A 21,998-nucleotide genomic window follows, 5' to 3' on the forward strand; every position below is an offset into this window, starting at 1 on the left:
ACTGACAAACGGGTACTTGGGAGAGGAATATGTCCACAGTATATTTTCTCTAATGACGAATGATGTTTATCCCACGTTTCATGAGAAACCATCTATCACATTGTCTGGGTGCAAAGTGATATTAGCAAACACTTGCTCGAGTCACATTCTAGCAATGAGCCAAAAAGGAACATGATGGCTTCAGGCGCTTATGCGTAACATTCATTTTTATTCTGTCGAATATGCCATACATAGGGTCACTAACACTAACAAACCGGCCCCTTATAGGGTCAAGTTGCGGGTTTGCCCATAATTTGAAAACGGTTTCGTACTTCTAATAGCAAGAGCTTTCAGACGATATATATATTTTTTCCCAGGTACTTGGTCCCGATATGGAATCATCCCTAGTTAGTTAATTTTCGTTAGTCTAGGTAGGTTTCCCATATATTATTTCATTTACTAGAACAGAATTTTGTGTACATTACTCGTCATGACATATCACAAACCTTCAAATTAGTGGTGGAGTGCACACCTCTGGTGCGAGTAGTCCCTGATTCAATCCCAGGCTATTGAGTTTGTGGTGGACAACATCCTGTGTGTTTTCTAGCGGTTATGTCGTGTATAAATTTCCACAGTAATATTGCTTATAAAGGAAAAATATCTTATTGCTTATAATTTGTAATTTGCACCCTGCTTAACGTTAAAAGTTATGATAGTAGAAGGAGCTTTCTAAGTTAATGTTACATAACAGTGAGTTCGTTTAATACAGAAAATAACTCTTCTCAGTAACTTGGAGTAAGTTGGATACTATGAATATAAATACATATTATAATCTTGTAAAACAATATATTTGTTGAAATCGTATTGAAAAAAGAGAGATGTTTTTCAATTGGAGAAATGTAATAAGTTTTTCTACAGTGATACTTCAACAGAGCTCTCTAAAGATCCACCTTCATTGGCTTCTTGCTCTTTGGTTAAAAGGCTGGTATCTTCAGTGATAGACAACTTACTCTTCATTTCTTGTGTGAGCGATGGAATGGAATTCCGTGGGATCAGAAATGTAGACAAATTGAATAGGTCGAGGAATACCTTGTAGCGGTCACTGAAAATGAACAAGAAACAGAATCATATGACTATTTGAGAAGTAGCATATATATATATAATTTAACCATTCTCAGCAGAAATACAGTACTATGATGATTTCCAGGGATATAATATTCTTGGTCACTATAAATGTAGCGATTTGGGGCAAACACTAAACAAATAAGTTAACGTACAAGCAAGTACCGGAATGAATCAGTACAATGAAGCAATTCAGTACAAAAAGTTTCAGCAGCAATGAATCAAACAATATAACACTTCAACATAAAAAATGATCTATTAAAATGGAAGGAACGAAAGATGCTTATTACTTCCCCTGGTGGCATATCTTAATCTTAATAGTCACTACAAAATAATTCAGTGTGATGTAAGGTGATTTATATCGTACTCGCTGAAAATAATATGAGGTGTCCAAAAAAAGAGACCGAATTTTTTAAATGGGCTAACGGTTTTAGGTGGCGTGCTCCAGCTATTGTGCGCGCATAGCGGCATATTTTGATAGAAGATCGCTTTGTATTGGGTTCCGATCTGTGCGTTAGTTGTCAAGTAACTATCGATTGAGTGACGACGTGCCTAAGCTGTTCATTTTTTTTTAATTAGTGGAAAAGCAAAAATAAAGGAGGTAGAGGAACAGAACGTCTATGAGAAATTTTGGATAAACTGGGGGAAACTTTAACAAAAACATTCTAAATACTTAACTAACATAGAAGAGTGATTGGATGAACCGAACGCAGTGCTATGATTGATTGGTTTCAGTTCAGATTGTGCGCACTGTGATAAGTGAAAATTGTTAGTTAACTGTTTGTAAATAGACGTCGTACTCAGTCCAAAGAGGAAGTCAGAAAAATGCTACGACAGTAATGCACACAATCGAAAAAAAAAGGTATTTCCAGCATACCTTCCAAAATTTGAAGAAACAATGTCAACAGTGCATTAGCAATAGTGAGCAGTTCTTTGAAAAAGATAGTGATTGAAAGTTTGTATAATGAGCAATCAAGCAAGAACAGCGGAAGTTCGGTCTTTTTTTGAATACATCTCATACACAGGTTGTTTCTGATCTATAGTGATGACTTTAAGATGCGCCTACCTCATGAAATTCCATTATGGCACTGTTAATGATGCTTTATTTGTTTGCCCTGCCTCTGGGCATTGCCCGACATCGAAGGTTCATGAGTGGTAGGGGTTCAGGTTTCGATCCCGGTCAAGCGAGTTTGTAGAGGACAGCATCATGTCCGTATGTTTTCTGGGGTTCTCTTGTTTTCTCCCACATCCTCATTCCAACAACTCGTTTATAGTCATTCATTTTCACTAAATACACATCTCCTTTACCCTAAAAGTGCATAAGCAAGGAACGGAAAACTAGAAATGTAATGTTTGTAATTTACTGGCAGCTCATTAGGTATTTATTTTTATATTGGTTTGTAATATGTGTTTGCCTTTAAAAAAAAATCTACCTGCGAAAGAAATATGTGTACGTAGACATGCTCCTACCTACCACGTCTTGTGAAATCCGGAGGACTTTTATATATTAAATGTTATTGACAAACAGGTAAGACTGGTAAAACAAACAAAAAATTGGGAAAACTTTTTGATTATTATTAGAGCTAAAATTAATCAGTTTTGATATTCCAAAAGTCATCGATAATATCAAAAATGTTTTTATGAATACGGAAATTATAATCACAAGTTAGTCAAATTGTTAGCACGACACTAATCATGCATAAAACTGTTTCTGAACATGGCTTTTTGTTTTGCATATATTTTAAATACTCTACTTTTGTATATGAATCCTGATCTCAGCCATCAGATGATGGATATTCTTCTATTGTGATAGAAGATTACTTCTAACATCTAAAACAGGCTATTTAAACCATGAATGTAATTTCAACTAAACATACATCTAGAACGTAGACAAATCTTACAAAAAATAACACAGCGTAAAGCAATGTATTGTGGATTTTATATTAATTTACCTAAAGAAATTTTTTATTTGGAATAATCATTAAAACTAACAAGTATCCATTGATTGGAATGGTTTGATAAGCAAGTTCGATAAAACTTGTAGAAGTGGCAGTATAAAAAGAATTGCTAATATACCTTCCTAATATTACTAGTACCAGCAGATGTTAATTCAGAAAAAAAATCACAAGCCATCCTCTTTGATGGCTAGTTCTGCTTTAATTTTAAACAAATTTATTTACTTTATAATATGCACTACTTTGGTAAGGTTTTCTGAATATTTGAAGTAAACATTTATCTTTTAGTTTCATGAACTGAAATTAACTCGAAGAAGCTGCAAAGTTTTTCTCCTTTGACGGATTGAAAAAACTACTCAGATCATCATTTTGATTCACGGACTGAGCACTTACGTATTTGTACGTAATCCAATACAGAACTTAGAGATGAGAGATTTCTCTAGACTACACACTAAGGAAGGATATATATATATTTAGATAGATGGACACTGTATTTTATATACATAGATAGATAGATACAATTTACCTCAATGTTGATCGAAGATATTGATAACCAGATGAACCTCCAGTTCCAAGATGCTGAGAACCAATCATCCGCTGCACCATAATTACATGATTATCTGCAAGGATTGAACACACAAAATGTTAAAAGTCTTAAGTGAATAGTCTTATCCAATTTACTAACTCTGAGTAGTCTGGAATGGGAGACATGAGAATAATGTTCGACGTGGATGTTACACCGGAAAGTACGAGTAAAAATAAAGATAGTATAAGATCGTTGTTAAATTCATTGTGCTGAAGACCTTTCAACGGTAGTAATTGACACAGGCACTATTAATATTATTTTCATGCGCTTTTAGGTCCATTATAATCTAGAGTTGAACTCAGAATATATTTTAATGTTGACACATTGCCACACACTTCTTGCAAGGAATTTGAAGGATTTGGCATCTACTTGTGTATGATCTATCTAATGAAAAATGAACCTATGTCGTAATAAATTACAAAAATTTGCTTTATTTATTTATTTTTTTTTTTAAAAAAAAAAAAGCTGAATACGATCAGAAGTTCCAAACAAGAAATACAGGAAAATTAAATGTGCTGCTTTTCTGACAGCTGTTACTGTGTTGATATATTTAAGAAGTATTTCCAAATATTTTTCTTCTTCTTGTAGACGGTTTTATAAATATATACCACATTGACTTGACACCTAGTCTTCCGTTTCAGGCGCTGCTATCGGCTGAAGGAATTCCATTCTCTTTCGCTAAGGCTCTCTCGCTTAGCAGCTGCTGAACCCTTACTGGCTCAGCTGGTGGGTGTGTTGGGGTGTGAGCTTTAGTTCGCATTTTTGCTACGGCTTAAGACATTTTGGCAGCCCAATAGTTAACCATACCAATCACAGATTTAATAATTTCGTGTGGGTAAACCAAAAGTCTGAGGGGGTAATACCCTTTGGTCACCTCCCTGTAAGAAATATTGTATCACTTGAAGTACTTAACGAAACCTGAATAAAAATGATAAACATCTATCAAGTTACTCAATGGTGGAAGCTCGCTAACTGAATTGCCTGTTGTGTTAATTCGTGATTCACTATAGTTTTTTTTCACATTGGTTATCTCTGTATATATATTGCTACTCGTAATATGCCTTCTTTACTGTAGAAATGACTACGAGTTGAATAATTTCTATAATGAATGACAATACCATAACCTATGATGTTCCATACAAAGCAAAAATAATCAGGCTTCTCATAAGATATGAACTACTAGCTAGATTGCACCAATGAAACTTCCGTTCCCCTGGCTTGTCTTGCTTAACCACTGTATGTAGTAAACAACACTGGTGACCCCGACCTAAAAGATTTAATTACAGCATATGACACTTTTTAAAATGAAGTTCTAGATGTAGGTGTTCCTATTTTACACCGGAAACAATTAATTACTTGCGTAACTGGGAAAGTACATTTCACTGTTTTACAAAGGTTATATGTCTGAGGTGAGAACAAATTCGTTTCATTTTACAGTGTGAATTTACGGTAAATTTCCAAACTATGCAAATTCAATACTGGAACTGGAACTATAAAGGTAACCAAGAAAGTTCTGTCGATTTTTCATCCACTACCTTCGAACATCGATATGTCACCTAAAACGTACGTGGAAGATCAAAAATAGTCACCATCAGCATCGACGACCTTCTGCCAACGTTCTGGGAAGTCATGGATTCCATCGCGGTGCAAGTTGGTGGGCTGTGAAGCGAAGCAGGTATCAAGTGCATTTTGCACCTCTACTAGGGATTTGAACTGCCATTTTCTAAGGTGATTGTTCAAGGAATGGAACAGGTGATAATCGGACGGTGCAATGTCCGGGGAGTATGGTGGATGCAATAGTGTTTCCCATCCAAGGCGTAGAATGGTGTCTCGGGTCATTCTAGTCACGTGGGGCTTAGCGTTGTCCTGTAACAGGATGACCCCTTTGCGGTTCAGAAGTGCTAGCTCCAGAGTTTAGAGTTTTTCTTGAACACGGTTCAACTGCTGACAGTACACAGTTGCATTGATGCTCCGACCAGCTGGTAGCAGTTCCCGATGCATGATGCCGCGAGCAGTCCACGCCATGGGCGTCTCTGGCGGGGGGGACGCGTCCCCCCAGCATTTCGAAATATGAAATATTCAATATTTTATTTTAATTTAATTTATTTACTAACAACAGAATAACATATAAATAATAATCATTTCCTTTGATGTCCTCCCCCAAATTTTACATGCCAGGGACGCCAATGCACCAAACATACAGGAGGTGTAGTGCTGGTTTCGACTGTTCTGGAACTGGTTCATGGAATACTAACCAATGATGATGGCACCGTGGAGCTTTGTACAGGACCAAATTTTCATCACATGTCAACACCCTGTCCAGAAATGACTCCTCAGGCGAGACAGTAAAGAAACACAGGCGTTTGCTCGCGTTGTTTTCTGGTCCAGAATCAAATCATATGGGACCCATCGACCCAACTTGTGCTTCCCAAGTTGATGAAGGTGCTGCCGAATGGTTTCAGAACAGATGATTATGTAATTGAGATGCAATTGATGTATACCAAGATGACTGATAACACTTTTTGCTAATTTCTAGGAGGTTTGTATCTGCTAAGCTTGCCCACTTATTAGAGCCTTCCTGAACTGAACCATCTGGGTCCAAACAATAACCCTGTGGAAGGAGAGCTTCGATTAAACGCAAAGATCCATGGTATGACGCTAAGAATAAAGGAATCGCCATATCCACAGCTCGTCGAATACCAAGACCGCCCAAGCCAATAGGTAAACATGCTTGCATCCAAGAGTCGTCATTTAAGAAGCAATTCAGAGTTGATTCAAGGCCGGATTTCAGGACAATATCATATTTTTCCAGCAAAGAACTCTCATGCCAAGATGGAAAGCGTCGAAAAAAAAAAAGTTAAACGAGGGATTGGTAAAGATGCCCGTAAAATAAAAAAAAAAAAAGTCTGAATGGGCTGAAATTGAGGAAAGTCGAGACAAGAATAATTCTAAATTAGATAATTCAATAGCATGTTCGTGAGTGCTTTCGATGTGAGAGCAGCACCTACTAGAAGACAAGCATTCTGAATTGTTAGAGGACGTATGCCTGGTGCAGCCTCATTAAATCTTCTAAAGATTTCGTCGAATGTGGTTTCATCTCTTCCAAGACAACCCACTTCGCATTTAAAAAAGTTAAGATGCAAGCCAAGAAGTGATGGCTTCTCATTTATTTCTATTAAGGATAAAAGAACCATCTAGGGTTCACCAACAATTGTTCCATCGTCTAAGTACCAAATGTTTAATTCAGTATTGAGTGATTTAACTAAAGAGTGAATAGTTATAGCGAAAAGTGCTGGGCCCAGAGGATCACCTTGTGGTACATCTCTCTGAGAAGAAATAGTGTTTCCGTCGAAAAATAGGTCACTTGGTTGAGCATAACATTGATAAACGTACGGATAAATTGAAGGAAAATCATTCATCACTGCGGCAAGCATAGTATCCCGGCGAAGCTCATTAAATGCGTTACGAAAATCCAACTTTACAACCGCCTTACTAGCACTGTGAGTAGAAGAGAAATAAACTCGGGTTGCGTGAACAGTTGCTTTGGTCCCATTAGGAACACAAACACCAAGCTGATGTGGGGATAAAAAGTTCTTAACTGGCTCACGTGTTCTAAAGTAAATTATTTTTTGACGATATTCTGCGCCAAATATTCCCAACTGCTATGGGCCGAATACCACCATCTTTTTTTTTTCAGTGCTGTAAGTTTGGCGCCAAAAATTAGCTGGCAAACTTCCATTGGTACTTTTCCATAAATAATTAAATTAAGTAGATCACAAAAGGATTTTAGTTTTTCTTTAGATTCCAGTATTTGACAAGAAAGAAAGTCTTTAAGAATTGAAGGATAAAGCCTATCGAGGCCTCCCGCACTGCCTGACAGAAAGGAGTTAATTGCTTTTTGAACCTCCATAGTCGAAACTCCTTGAAAAGTGTGTTGATCATCAGGAAAATCCGGCGCAATGAAATTGCCAGGGTGGGCAGGATGTTTCTCCAACAGGGTCTTTAATACAGAGGTATCCGGAGCAACAGCACAAGATATGCTAGACATGTGCCATTTAGGTGTCCCAGCTACTTTTTAGGTACGCGACACTTGGCACATATGATATTCATATGCTAAGTATGTACTTCAGCTACCTACAGTTTTAGGTACTTGTTACTCCTAATTGATATTTGCAACTATGTACCACGAATATAGCATTTATATACCAGGCTAAGTTTCGCACTCTAACAGTCATTTGCTTTTACGTCGTCACTTGGGACATATACGTGTCATGTTCTAGGTACATACCGTTTCAGATACCCTAACACCACAAGATGTACGTCCTTTAGATACATACCGTTTCAGATACCCTAACACCACAAATGTGCTAGGCATGCGCCATTTATGTGTTCTAAATTCATCTCCCACGTTTGATTCATGTGTTGCTTTTTTTTCCTAAGCGATTGTGTACTAGAAGCAACAAACGCATCAACTTTATTAGATGGCAACTGTCGCCGATCATTTGAAAGTGAATGTGGAAGAAAATAAACAGACACTCGTCATTTTGTTATAAAATTACATGGCGAGCAGAATTTATGATCCCAAACGGTTATCGTCGAATATACGCAGTTAAAGGAGCACTCTGATTAGCCAAATTTAAAAGACCTCAGTAATTTATCCCTCTACATGCGACGCTCTCTTCATCGCCTTCGTGGTCAAGTCGGAAGAGCACACGGCTAATAATCCAAAGATTGGTGATTCGCGCCCCCCTGGGGTATATTTTTTTTACTTGTGTAAAGTGTTTTTAGACTCGCCTTAATTTAAACACATTACGCATATAGGCGATTTAACATATTATGGGGAGCAATTTTGTGGTTCATTGACGCTTATGGCATGGGGAACATACCTAGAACATACTAGGCACGTTCTTAGGGCTAAATAACCGCACAAGCGTATTTCTGGTAAAATTCTAGCCTTAAAACATGTCAAATGACTCCCTTTGCATTTGAAACTTTGAATTGCAATCAAAGATGGCCGCAATGATACTTGCCATCGCATCATCTGATGTATCAAACCACTTTCAAGTTTCATCATCCTCCCTCAACCCATTCTCAATCACAATTGTGCTGAGGACTTTTTATTTCACTATGTATATCGATAGACTGTGTGAAATCTCCATAGTAAATAGATTTTAAAATCTACCTAAAAAGCTTATTACAACCAAGTAAGTACTTAAGAGAGTTACTGGCAAGAGGGTGTAATGAAAAGGGGTCGTGATATGAAATAAGTTGAGAATCACTAATCTATACTGAAATATTCTGTACCCAACACAGTGTAGTCTTAACCGGAATAAAATAAATGAAAAAGTCGGTTGCAAGCAGTGGTGCTATTCATCAGCTGGTTCCGACCGGTTCACTAGAACCGGTTGTTAAATATTTCGAGTTCGTAGAACCGTTTGTTATAACCAGACAAAATAGTAAATTTTACCCAGTTATACTCAGAAACAGTAAATTTTAGTTTAACTATCTTTGTTTTTAAAAATTCTCACAGCTAAAGGGTTAAATAAATGATTCCGTAGAATGAAGTATAAGCGGTTTATTTCTTAATCTCAAATGCTCAGATATCAAGAATGAAAACTGGGATCATGAATTTAGTGATGAGAGTGATTTACGTATATTATCAACACTTGCTGATCCATTGCTATATTAAGGTCTTTCCAATACTTTTTGACAGCCATCTATGTTGGGTAATTTGCTTCCTAGATATTTGCAGTAGTACCTAATTTCGTCACACCACCTTGTATTAGAATACTGTGTAGGGCACTTCTTGTCACTTGTGGTATCCAATAAAAAGAATGCTTTTGTCTACCTTGGTACGGTTTATTTCCTAAGAGAGTAATATCTATTTATGTACCTATCCACCTACTCTCTCTCTCTCTCTCTCTCTCTCTCTCTCTCTATATATATATATATATATATATATATATATGATATGTATGTGTATATACAGAACCGATTGTTGAAAAATTAGAATAACATCACTGGCTGCTAGTAAAGGGCAAGAAATCTTAACAAATAAGTTGCTACACGATTTTGAAATATATGTTTAAAATCATGTTTTAAACTGTTGAAAAAGTTTAAAACATGTTTTTTGTGTGCGTTTTAAAACATGTTTAAAACATGTTAAACATCTTTTTGATGTTTTAAACACATGCTTTGTTCTTTTTGAAAAAAAAACCTTTTTTTTAACGCTGGTACCAAAATTAGCTCTATACACAGTCATTTTAACGGAAGAGTGTAGAATTTGCTCTTGTCGATTACATTTTGAATAACAATTACAGGGCACTTTCTTCATATTTCCCGAAAAACGGGACATTTAGGCCTTCAGTTTGAGAATTACAAATAAACGAGACAACGGGTAAAAACAAAGAGACTGTCCCGGTTAAAACGGGCCATCTGGCCATCTTAACTTCTCAGAGTATTAGGCGATGGTATAAACAATTCGAATCCAAGTCACGGATGGTTTGTGTAAAGGGAAATCCAGTGGTCGTCCCCACGTAGCTTACCAGAAGAAAATGTGGAGTGCATTCGGTAAAATATTACATGTATGAATGTATGTCGTTCATCCTAGGAGTGAGGGAGTATATTGAACACCTACGATTTGGTATGAAAACACTTCATAAGTATCTTTGTACTAATATAAAATTGAACGACTCGGACAAAGATAATGGTATGTCATATTTTCTAATTTTTAAACAAACTGGAAAATAAGATTCAACACTCCCATGCAATTCAATGTAATGGCACATAACAAACAAATTTCCCCTGCCATCTCCAGGTAAATTTCAAGAATTAAATTACCTGCATACTGTTCTGTGGTTCGATGCCAATCCATTCCATCTAGTAACTCAACTTCACCGGAAGTGGTGTTTACCATTATCTTCGCCCGAGCCGCTCAATTAATCTGAAGTGTTTATGTTCTATTTACATTTTAACTAGAATGATTGTTTCTGAAACATCCTGTACTTTCAGTAGCGTAGCCAGGATGTGTGTTTGGGGGGGGGGGCAAGTGCTGTTATAGGCACATATAGAAAAATTACAAACACAAAAATATATAAACATAAAAATATATAAAAAAAATTACAAACATCAAAGTACCAAAATACATTGCCGGACCTCTTTGGGGGAGCGGCCCCTCTGAGCCCCCTTCCCTACGCCACTGTGTACTTTTAAACTACATATTAGTCCTGAAGAATAATGCAAGTTACATTTAGGTAAATAGGGTATTTTTGAAGTTTTTTTAAATTTTATTTTGAAAGGTTGTGGGTTCAATTTCTTGTCAACACTAAAAATGTCGGGGGTACATTCAAAAATTCTAATCGCCTTAATTTAAGTTGACTTATAAATTTACTAAAATATTATAACTTTAGGGAAGTCAGTGATGCAACTTACATCTCCATTTAGTGATGAGGGAATCAATGTCCATAAGCAGCATAAGCAATTGATGTGGCTGGCTAAAGCGAGGCTCATCTCTGTAGAAGGTTATCATAATGGCACCCTGAAGAGCTTGATGGGAGAATCGTCTCTCTCCTCGGATCATAAGAGCCTCGTGTATTGAAGGATCAAAAATAGAATCAAATAATTCCTTCCTTTTCTCGTAGTCTGTCAGCATATACTGACGGACCAGTTTGTTGGGATGCTCCTGAAACAAATATAATATAATACGTTGTATATATTGAGGATAGCCAAAGTTCCACGATTTTAATGCACAAGTAGACTGTATATAGTATGGTAGAAAAAAAAAGCAATTTCCACAGTAACAATGATATATAGCTACAATAGGATTTCACTAAATAACACGATAAATGTAGTGCTATTGAATATATTTGTACTTTCGATATCCAATACAAGTTCTTAACCTTTTTAGCCAACAATCTACTGCACATACTTTGAGTATTATCTTGATAAGATGTAAAAGGAGAAAACATTTAAAATTAATTTATCATTGTTTATATAAAGAAATTATATAGCCTATGGATTAATGATGAAATGAAAGGCAATTTTAGTAAATGTTTAAGCGACACACACACACATAACTATGGACATGTTTTAGGCTCCTCTTTGATTAGTATCATTTGTAGATATACAACTTATGTCTTAATAAAAAGATAAATAAATATGATTAATTATTCATCTAGATCTATCATATACAAGATGATTACGAAAATAATGGAAAATTCATATACTATAATCAGTGATGCCCCCCCCTATGTCTATGACGCACCCCCCCAATTGTCTATCCGTATGTGTTCTTCCATGAAAAAATCTTCTTTTCGATTAATTTTACCCCCCTCATCAAACATATTTATATAGATTTTAACCCCCCCAAATATTTCAATGACGCAGTTTGCGTCATAGCCCCCCCCTTGTGGGCACCCCTGCTATAATATGCATTCCTTGTGAGTTAGTAACATTGATCATATGTACACTGTGTCGGTCTTATGTTAGTGTAGTGTTGGGAAATATAAAAATCTTTAATTTAACGTCCTAATATTATATCCTTTCAGCTAAAAGAGACGGATGATTATGAAAGTGAACGATTGCTGGAATGGGAATGCGGGAGGAAGCTACAGAGCCCCGAGAAAACCCACAAATACGATGTTGTCCTTCACAAACTCACATGACCTTAGATCGAATCAGGGAACTCCTTGACAGCAGACATCACCACTTTATAACTGAGCCATTGTGTCCTCCTAATGTTATGTTGGGTTGAATAGTGCATGAGATGGTGTCCAATAAGCTAGACGTTGCTGATAAGACTTCTCAGATTTTCAAAAAGAGCAAATCGTTGGTGCGTGGTTAGTTAAGAGTATGTGTTGTTAGGCATATTGAAAGCAACAGCGATCAAGGTAATAACATACATAACTCGGGGTAAGAAATCATCAGAAGAAAAATAGTGGACGGAAACTGCAGGTTTACCTAGGTGAGAGGACTTGTACAACATTGAAGAGTAATGAGGAAGAACTATACAGCTAATCTTTGCACAACTGATTACAAAACTCAAATCAGCACTTGTTTCTAAAGTTACAATCTGATTAGAGCCACATAACCTCAACATCCGCGCTAATTACGATTTCGAGGGACGGGGTGAAGGAGGCTACAATTGACTGACGGTATCAAAACAGAAAAATTGTACGTCAAGACGAAGAGGTTAGCTAAAGACCGTAAAGCATGCAAACTTCTCAGTTGTGGCATGTAATCTTCCCGTAATGGCAAAATACCTATGATGATGATCTACCACTAACTAACAATGTCAGAATTTCAAATATGGAATTCGATCCCAATAAGTAATAAAACAATCATTCATAGCAGATTACAAATGTGTTAAACTTCAAGAACCTCATCATCGTCTTCACGTTCGATTTGTCTGTTTTGATATCGATCATTAATTGTAGTTTCCTTTGCTTCTCCCTCTCTTTCCTTTCACCATGCCCTCTAGCACGTCCTTCATGACACAGTTCCTTCTTAGTCAATGTTCCAACCAGTTTCTCTTCTTTTTCTTCTTCTTAATAATATCTAAAATTGATCTTTTCTCCCCATCATTTCTTATGCTCTCTAATTCGTTGTCCGCTCGACCCAGCTTATTCTCTTCATTTTTCTCTACACCCACATTTCGAAGCTTCCAGTTGTTTTTCATAATTTTTGCGTAAATGTCCATGTATCTGCCTCATACAGTACAATACTCCACACGAAGCATTTTATGAATCTTCTTTCTCAACTCTTTATTCAAGGTCCCATAAATTAGTATTGTCTCCCTCCTAAAGGCTTCTTTCGTCATTCCTGTCCTTGCTTTTATTTCACGTTCACACCTCATATCGTCACTAATAGTACTACCCAGGTACCGAAAACTAGTCATTTGTTCTATTTTTTCCACTCCTACTTCCATGTTTGACACCGACTGCTTTATTCCAATCACCATGGCTTTTGTCTTCCTAACATTTATTTTCATCCCATATTATTCACAGCCCTTCCTCAAGTTTTCTAACATCTTATTGATTTTTATTTCAGATTCTGCAACAAGAACCCTATCAACTGCAAGCCGTATACACCTAATCCTTCTACTTCCTACTGAAATGTTGTCTTCATTATGTAGGCTCTTTCTCACTAGTTATTAAATGTCGTCTTCTAGATAGTTATTATATATTGTTGGCGAAAGACAGCAACCTGTCGAACTCCCTTCCAATTGCACTCTCCGCTATCATTTCCTTCCCAATTCTAACACTTAGTTGTTGGTTCATATTTAAGTTTCTTATGAGTCTTCGATCTTTCCACTCCAACCCAACCTCCTTTAGAACTTACAACAACAATTCACAATTCATGCGGCCAAAAGCCTTTTCTAGATCAATAAATACCATATACACCTCTTTCTTCTTTTGTATAAACCTTTTATCCGTCACCCTTAATAATCCAATTGCATCTCTTGTGCCCTTACCTCTCCTGAACCCTAACTGCTCCCCCTCAACTTTTCAATTTGTTCTGCCATACGATCTTCTGTTCAGAATTCGAAGTAAAATTTTTGCTGCATGAGATATGAGACTAATAGTTCTATAATCCTCACATATCTTAGAGATTGTAGGTGTGAGGATTATAGAACTATATAAATGAATAATCTATATAAATGAAAATTTATGTTTCTGCTATAAAGAAAATCAAGTTGTTAGTAATTATTAATTATTTTAATTCTTTTACCTCAGCATGTTTCTTTTGTTGTTCTAATAACTTCTGTACAGCACTACGATATTTTCCCCAGAAATTAAAGCCATGTTGTTCCAGTCCAGGTGTCCTCTCCAACCAACTCTGTACCAAATCAGCCAACGATGGTTCCTCTTCTGATTTTTTAATTAGCTCCATTGCTCTTTCATCGTGACCAAAAACTTTGGCATAATTCTGACTATGTTTCAATCTGTTCTCCTAAAATAGACGAACAGTTTACCATTTAAAATCTTAAGTTGGAAATTAAAAACAATTGTAACTTATTGTTACAGTGATTCAAAAAATCTTTTTCATACCCTCCCCTTTACCCTTTCCATATAGATTTTTCTCTCGGTACTTGTGTACTTAAGGATTTCAATTTTACATAAAATTGTAATTTTAAAAGCCCATAAACCTAAATAATATATTTAATTAAGATTAAATACGTTATGAACTGAAAATAAAATGTTTTAAGACGTTCTATTAAATTTTATTTCATTTAAGGATCCGCACTTTGCCGAGAAACAGAATTCTCAGTTAATAAATAAACGTAAAAGGCCTGTAGCATCAAATTTTCTTTCTTTGGGATTACAATAGTAGAGTTTATCATTTACAGTGTTCTTTATAATTAACAAGCTGAAATAATTAATAGAAAATGCTAGCAATGAATTTTTTTTCTTCTCGTCACATCTAGTACAGGTGGATGGAAGAGATGTGATTGGGTAAATTACAGCTTCCAGATATCTAGAAACCTGGAGGATGAAATGAAGAAGTGTTTTTCTTCTTGTGTCATTTCTTCGGCAAGAATGTGCAACTATTTTTATCGTCAAAATTTACAGTTTTAAAAGTCTTTATTCATTAAGTGCAATCACTTTTCAGAAAATTAATGGAAATACATAAATATTTTAGACAGTAAGTAGTGTATGATATGCATTGGGAATCATATTTTTCGGCCTATAGGAATTAAATAATATTAATCCTTTCATGCATGAATTATGTTCTCATTGGCATATGATGATTATTATTTTATTTTTTTTTTTTACAAATTGTCCTTGGTGTACTAAGTCATGTAAAACCGAAAATTTTGAAATTTGATATTTTCTTAACAGAATTTAATCATTATCTTGATCTGTCCACTTGATTGGACCTCATGCATTTTGAGTAAAATAATGATTTCTATATTTTGGAGCATATAGATGGCAAAATGACACTAAAAATAAATGGAATAAACGTTGTATTTTAGGAAACTTGAATAGTTGTTTAGGTACAAGTAATAAGGGTTAAAAATCAACATATTCATCAAAATCGTACGTATAACCACTACTCCCTGCCATTACCCAAATTTTCATGCCCCAAGCTTTCGGCTTCTTGCGTATGTATATTGCTTTATATTAAGTTCACCCTTGAATGGCATGATTTTCCCGTCAATGCATTGATACTTTTCATCATTCACAGCAAATTGGAATCTCCCTTCAGTACATATCGTAACTTATAGTCTGTAATTTCTATCTCGAGGCTGTGAATTATCATAGAAATGAAGATCTCCATATAAGGTCAAACAGGTTTATGATATTGTGTCAGCTACAACTTTACAATGTAAACCTTCCTCTGAAGACCAACACTATCGTCTTTTAGGGTAACATATAAGTCATTACAAGATTTATTCCAAGAAACATTTTGAGTTCACCTGGAGTCAATCTAAAATGTTCCTTGCCATTTTGATTCGCATACAGATTGGTCTGAAAAAGAATGTCATTTACATGATCATCTGTAAACAACTGTGAAAACAAGTAAGTTTGCTCATTTCCTGTAATATTTACATTGTTATTTCCAAGAAATGGAGGAACATTTTCAGAAAATTTATTGTCACATTTTGACCATATCACTTTTGCTAGTTGTTGTCTTTGGTTTCTTCTACTTAGTTGAGGATCTTCATTTTCTTTTTCTACATTAGCTGATAATGATTCACTTCTGTCATTCTCAACATGCTGAGTAACGTATGTTTATGGCAGTTTTAGTGTACAGATCTACATGTTTTTGATTTCAATATGATTCTAGGTATGATGGTCTATTTGGGAGGTATTTTGAAGACACCAATTTAGTCTGACATAACGTGTTGAAGTCAAGCGTGGTGACATCAACTGGAAATCAAACCCAGATTAGTCAGAAGGTTTGATGAGGCTTATTGGTTGCCACAGAGGCTCCAATTATATTTTTGTAAGTGGCAAGCAATACTTTTTGCAAAAAACAATCATATCTTTATTAGATGCATAAAGTCTACTACAGTGGACAAATTTCTGCAGACAAATGTGTTTCAAGTGCATGCCGTCCACTACATGGGACATGTCTGTTTTGATGATTTGTGTAGATACAAGAACAAAATCTGATAATATCATGATGTCAGGTTGTTTGAGATTGTAAGAAAGAAAAGAAAGAAATACCATTTGCTTGGCACGCCCTTCTTAGAAGATGTCAGCAGATGTTCCAGAAGAACTCGCCATGCCTCTTTCTTTGCCTGTTTCAATCATGCACTGGTGATATAACACCCCTACCTTCAGAGTTTCAAGCTAGGTGGCTGAAAAATTGAGATCGCCAGGCCACCCAGCTAACTTCTATTGATGAACAATGCACTTGGTTTGAGGATGGAGAGTTACGACAGTACACAATTGTAACCTATCAGCAATGTTCACTCCAGTGGACATTATGCACAAAAGGGTTAAAGCTGATAATGGATATTGCGTTGGTTAAATAGGCAGCCATCTTGGGAAAGCTAGCGAACATAAATAATAAATGCTGGAATATAAAATCTTCTAGTTTATTTTCTCAGTCGCTCACTGCTGATTCTTGTATATTTGAAAGAAAATATAATTACATTTTAGTTTTTGATTTGACTCAAAATTTCAAGATGGTAGGAGGTAGTGTTTTTGTGATGTGTGACAACAGCCATGCGGGGCTAAATAGGTGGTAAGTGCTGCAACGTGTAGTATGTAGTCTGCTAAATCCTTTTTCTCCCTATAAACCTTCAGTTTCTAGGTGAGTTTTTTTTAACATCACAAAATTATGGGATAAATAGTAAGATCATAGTTTACATTCTCTCTCCCCTTTTTGTTCTTTTGCCATAATCTGCAAATAACTCAAACATGGTTTTAAGCAGCTTTAATAATGTGTTGTGATCTCTTTCAGGGAAGGTTCTAGGACCCTGGGCCGGTTTTACACATTTTACGAATGTCAGTTTACTTACCTTGTATTCTTCTTACAGTCTCTCATCCTCCTTCGGTCATGAAATAACGAGAATAAGGTGCAATAAGTTATATTTTAATATGTTATTATAATGTACTATTTACACACGAACTCGGAGATAATTGATTTGTTCCTCGTTTTATATTTATTTTCATATATGGCCATAACACCATTTTGGTTTTGTTGGTCATTTTGAAATAGAGGTGAGTTTGCTTAGATTACATATCGAAGATCATAACTATTTTTCTTTTAGTTGTTATACTTTCTACGTGCGAGAAAGGTTTCATCTTCCATGGTTGTTCGAGGTCATCCTATTTGGATGTTTTTAAAAAGTAATTTTTGAAAAGAGCACTTTCTTCATTTGTACTCTTGGAAAAGGGGGGAGTGTTCTAGAACTAGCTCTTTTAGTTTCGTGTTATAGAGCCATGTATTGCACTGGTATGAAATAATGAATTCAACCCTTTTTGTTTCAGTTTGGTGCTCTTTTTCAGCCCACTCCAGAGTGGGTAGTTTATGATCCGTTCGTAGTTTGAGATTAGAGCTGTTAGCCTCGTATAAGCTTATTGTTGATAAACAGAGCCAATTGACAGACTGCAAATGTACATGATATTTAATATAATTTCTTGAAATGGACATTAGAAATTTCGTTTGTCAGTGTGCGTATATGTTGAATTATTCGTGAATATGATAGTAATGTTTTGTTTATTGTTAGGTAAGCCTGATATTTAAGTAAATAATTCAGTGCTAGTATTGCACGAGATATAAACAGCTAATAGAAAGAATAAAAGGGTTATGGAGCTTCGTAAACCGAAATAGGCCTATTGTTTACATAGGTGTTTGTGGCGGTAAGGGTGTTACTGAAGCGAATAAGTTGGAAATGGTATACTTAGTGAAGGTAGTAGAAATGGTAACTTAAATAGGATTTTTTGAGATTAGTCAACATAGAGAAGGACTAGTTTAGATGGATGTAATTGGAGTTTTCGTGGAGTATTTTTCTTTCATAACGTATCATATGCATACAATACCCCAGGTGGTATTGTGTACATATGACAACCTATAATACAAATAGTTAGTGGCGTATTAATAATATTATTATAGTATGGGATTATTGAGTCTATGGGACTATTTCATGAATTGGTTAGTGTTTCGTAGTACTGACGAGTACTTGAGAATATATATATATAACTTCGTGATTATCATTATTATTAGGAGTATGATAAAAACCCACCATATAAATATAAAGCACAATAATGAATATAAAAGTACTCATGTATTCTTGTACTTGAGGCAACAAGATAGAAATGAGTGAGTGTGTGTGTGAATGTGATCGGAGTCTCCCAGACCTTTTGTCGAGCACTATAATTTCAGGAAAGTTAATTTATATAATTGGTTTGAGTGGAAATTAATTGTAGCTTGGTGTGTATATGAAGGCGAATAGTATAATAACATCGATGTGTAGAGATATTTCTCGAAACTTAGTAAACACGTCTGTGTATTTGTTGAAATTTTAGTATACCATATATTTACAATATTTCTAATAACGTGAAAAGATTTAGTAAGGAATAAGTAATACATGTCAATACATCCTAGGGACTTTTTAAAAAAATTTTAGTTTTTTTTTTAAATTTTACTGTTTTCTATATTTGAGTTAAGTACTTTCTTATCAGTTTGCTTTCATGTGAGGGGAAGTTTTCATCTCTTTGTATACTTCATGACGTTTGTCGTGATTCGTTTGGGACAGAGCGATATCGTGGTGTGGGTGAATGTGTGTGTGAACTAACTGTGAAGAAATTTAGCGTTATTTCTCACCATCGATGGATTAGTAATTTAAATATCTGAGTTGATTTCATGCGTTCTGTCTGGACATGTTATTTATCTCTTAGTGAAGCTCGCTGACATTCTGATTGCTCGATAATAACGATAATCGATTGCCAAACCTCGGGATGAAGAATTGATAATGACAATGATTTAAAATATTAGTTATTTAGTCCACTTTTGCTTGGACTTTTTTCTTATCAGTTTTCTAGATCTGTAGTTTTATTTTTTTTCTATTGTCTTCTTTTCTTTTCAACCGACTCTGGTGGTAACCGAGTTTGTTATGTAGAAATCTCTAAATTTAAAGGTAAACAAGCTCTGGGATGTAAATCCTAGTCCTGAAAAACACCTGGCGGATACTGAATAATTATAGGGCAGGTAGGAAGGGGAACTCTAATAGTGGTCCTTTTTCGTATCTCTGCTTGGTCACAGACTTCCAGCGGGTTTCAGGATAATATAATCGGTCTGTATCGTGAGGACCATACGTTTTTGGTTATGAATAATCGTTTTCGGCTTACATCAAGTAATGTTTGCACGCGTTTTGTTATCTTTGACGACCCTAATTTGTTCGGTCTCTTTTTCCCTTTCCTCTGTTCTTTTCCTTGTATCTCTGAACAACGATGACTCCAAGATATCGATTATTCAAAATTTAATAAGCTAGCGTCATTAGGAATGGGGAAAGGTTAAATTTTAAGTTATATGAGTTCTTTTTATTTATCGGATTGGAGGCGTTCGATGGTCACAGTTTTTTTCTTTCCTCTAACAAATTTTTCGTGCCATTTCTTTTTTCTTTTGTTTTTATGTCAGTTCATATTCTCTTTGATATAGATAATTTTTGTATCCATGATAGAGGCATCTTTTAACAGATGACATTTTGAATATATATATATATATATATATATATATATATATATATATATATATATATATATATAAATCCGATTATTGATATGCAATAGTTTGCATTTTATTTTATTTTATTTTATTTTACAAATTATTCTTATTTACAGAGCTTATAACTGATGTTTTAGGGATTCTGCAATAAGTTTGTCAGTAGCGGCTCGTAGTCTGTACAAGCACCGGTTGCAATGTTGTAATATCAAAGGTATGTAGGTACGCGCAAGTGTTCCCCTCCCCCAGCATTCTTGAGTCTTATCCAAGAAATATTCAGGAAATATGAAGGGGAAAGTCTTTTAAGCTCTATTTGTATATTATTGATTAAATTATTTCTCTAATATTAATTTAATATATAAGCTATTTCCTTTTTTCCAAACAACCACTATCAGTGTATGTTTATACACTATTTATATACAAAACCTCTACACTCATGTTATTGAACACGAGATAAATCGAATATATAGTGTGTGCTGTAAGCCATGAATGATGGCGTTAATCCGAAAAGCAGAAAAAAAGCAAGAAAATTGCATGCACGCAGTTAAACAAAATTATTTAATTATATAAACTATGCATTATTTTAGAATGGAAGGTCTTTCTTCGATCTTTCGGGCTGCAAATTTTTCTATGACCTTATTGAAATCTGAAATGCTGCTCGCCAAGTTTCTCTGAATAGAAAGCATCGCTACCGGAAATATTTTCCGCTTTATTTTCTTTAGGGTCCAGGAACACCTCTCTCCTCCGACAATATGCATTTTGTTAGCATTTCTTTGTATAAATATACGGAACAAAAAGTCCACTTTCAGGAACCACGTATTTTTTTGTCTGTAAAGAAGCATGAAATCTAAGATGTTTTCCTTTGAAAATGAAAAAAAAAAGTTTAACATTCCAGCAAATTAGGCTAAAGAAGACAGATGAGTATTGGAAGTGAATGATTTGATATTAATTTATGCTCTCCGCCGGAAATCGAACACGGAATCATGTGCACGAAAGACACAGAGCTAGGAATTAGACCAGTAGTAAGACATTTTCTTCTTGAAGACTCGATTGACACCCCCCCCCCCCCCGAATAGGATTTTTTTAAAAATAAATCTTATCCCAAGAATTTTCACCTTTGTATTATAAATGTTAAATAAAATCTATTGACTTCGAACGACCGCCCCCCAAACTTTCAGCCTGGATCCGTCCCTGTTACCACCAGACTTATATTTGTTGTTTGCGAGTTTATGTTTTGTGAATAACTTCTTTCTTCCACGCATCTGTATCTTCCTCATCCTATCAATTGAGTCAAGCGCTGCTAAGCGGAGGAATTCGTAACTATTACAGAAGCTGACCAGTTGCGGCAGAAATTGCAACCGCAAGGGACCAATACGGGAAGATAGGAGCGTTGCAAGAATAAATCCACTTCCCCATGTTAAGAGATAGGAGCTCGCTGCCATACGCTCAATATTACTCCTTCCAGTGGCAACGTTCGCTGCCACTGGAAAGGTAAATCTCTCTCTTTCTTTCCGTTTTTTTAATTGACTTTTTTCAGAAATGCATCAATACTGTTTTGCGCTCAAGAGCAAAGGTTTATTTTTTACTGATGCACTACTTTAACACTCAAAAATATTTTTAGTATTAAAAAAAATATCCGGTTGCACAACTATGCAACGTATAGTACCAGCCGCCACTGG

General features: G+C 35.5%; 1 protein-coding gene across 1 annotated transcript in view; it reads right to left on the reverse strand.

The window, feature by feature from the left end:
- Positions 1–805: 805 nt before the first annotated feature.
- Positions 806–21,998, reverse strand: part of v (Tryptophan 2,3-dioxygenase vermilion) — a 114,351-nt gene continuing 93,158 nt past the window's right edge. The window contains exons 5-8 of the mRNA XM_081738774.1: positions 14,371–14,592; positions 11,074–11,323; positions 3,583–3,676; positions 806–1,081 (exon numbers count right to left, since the gene is read on the reverse strand). Of these exons, the coding sequence (XP_081594900.1) occupies positions 892–1,081; positions 3,583–3,676; positions 11,074–11,323; positions 14,371–14,592 (756 nt within the window). The 3' untranslated portion in view covers positions 806–891. The remainder of the gene's footprint in view (positions 1,082–3,582; positions 3,677–11,073; positions 11,324–14,370; positions 14,593–21,998) is intronic.

Source organism: Thermobia domestica, chromosome 14, assembly GCF_964235325.1.
Source record: "Thermobia domestica chromosome 14, izTheDome1.hap1.1, whole genome shotgun sequence".
NCBI lineage: Eukaryota > Metazoa > Arthropoda > Insecta > Zygentoma > Lepismatidae > Thermobia > Thermobia domestica.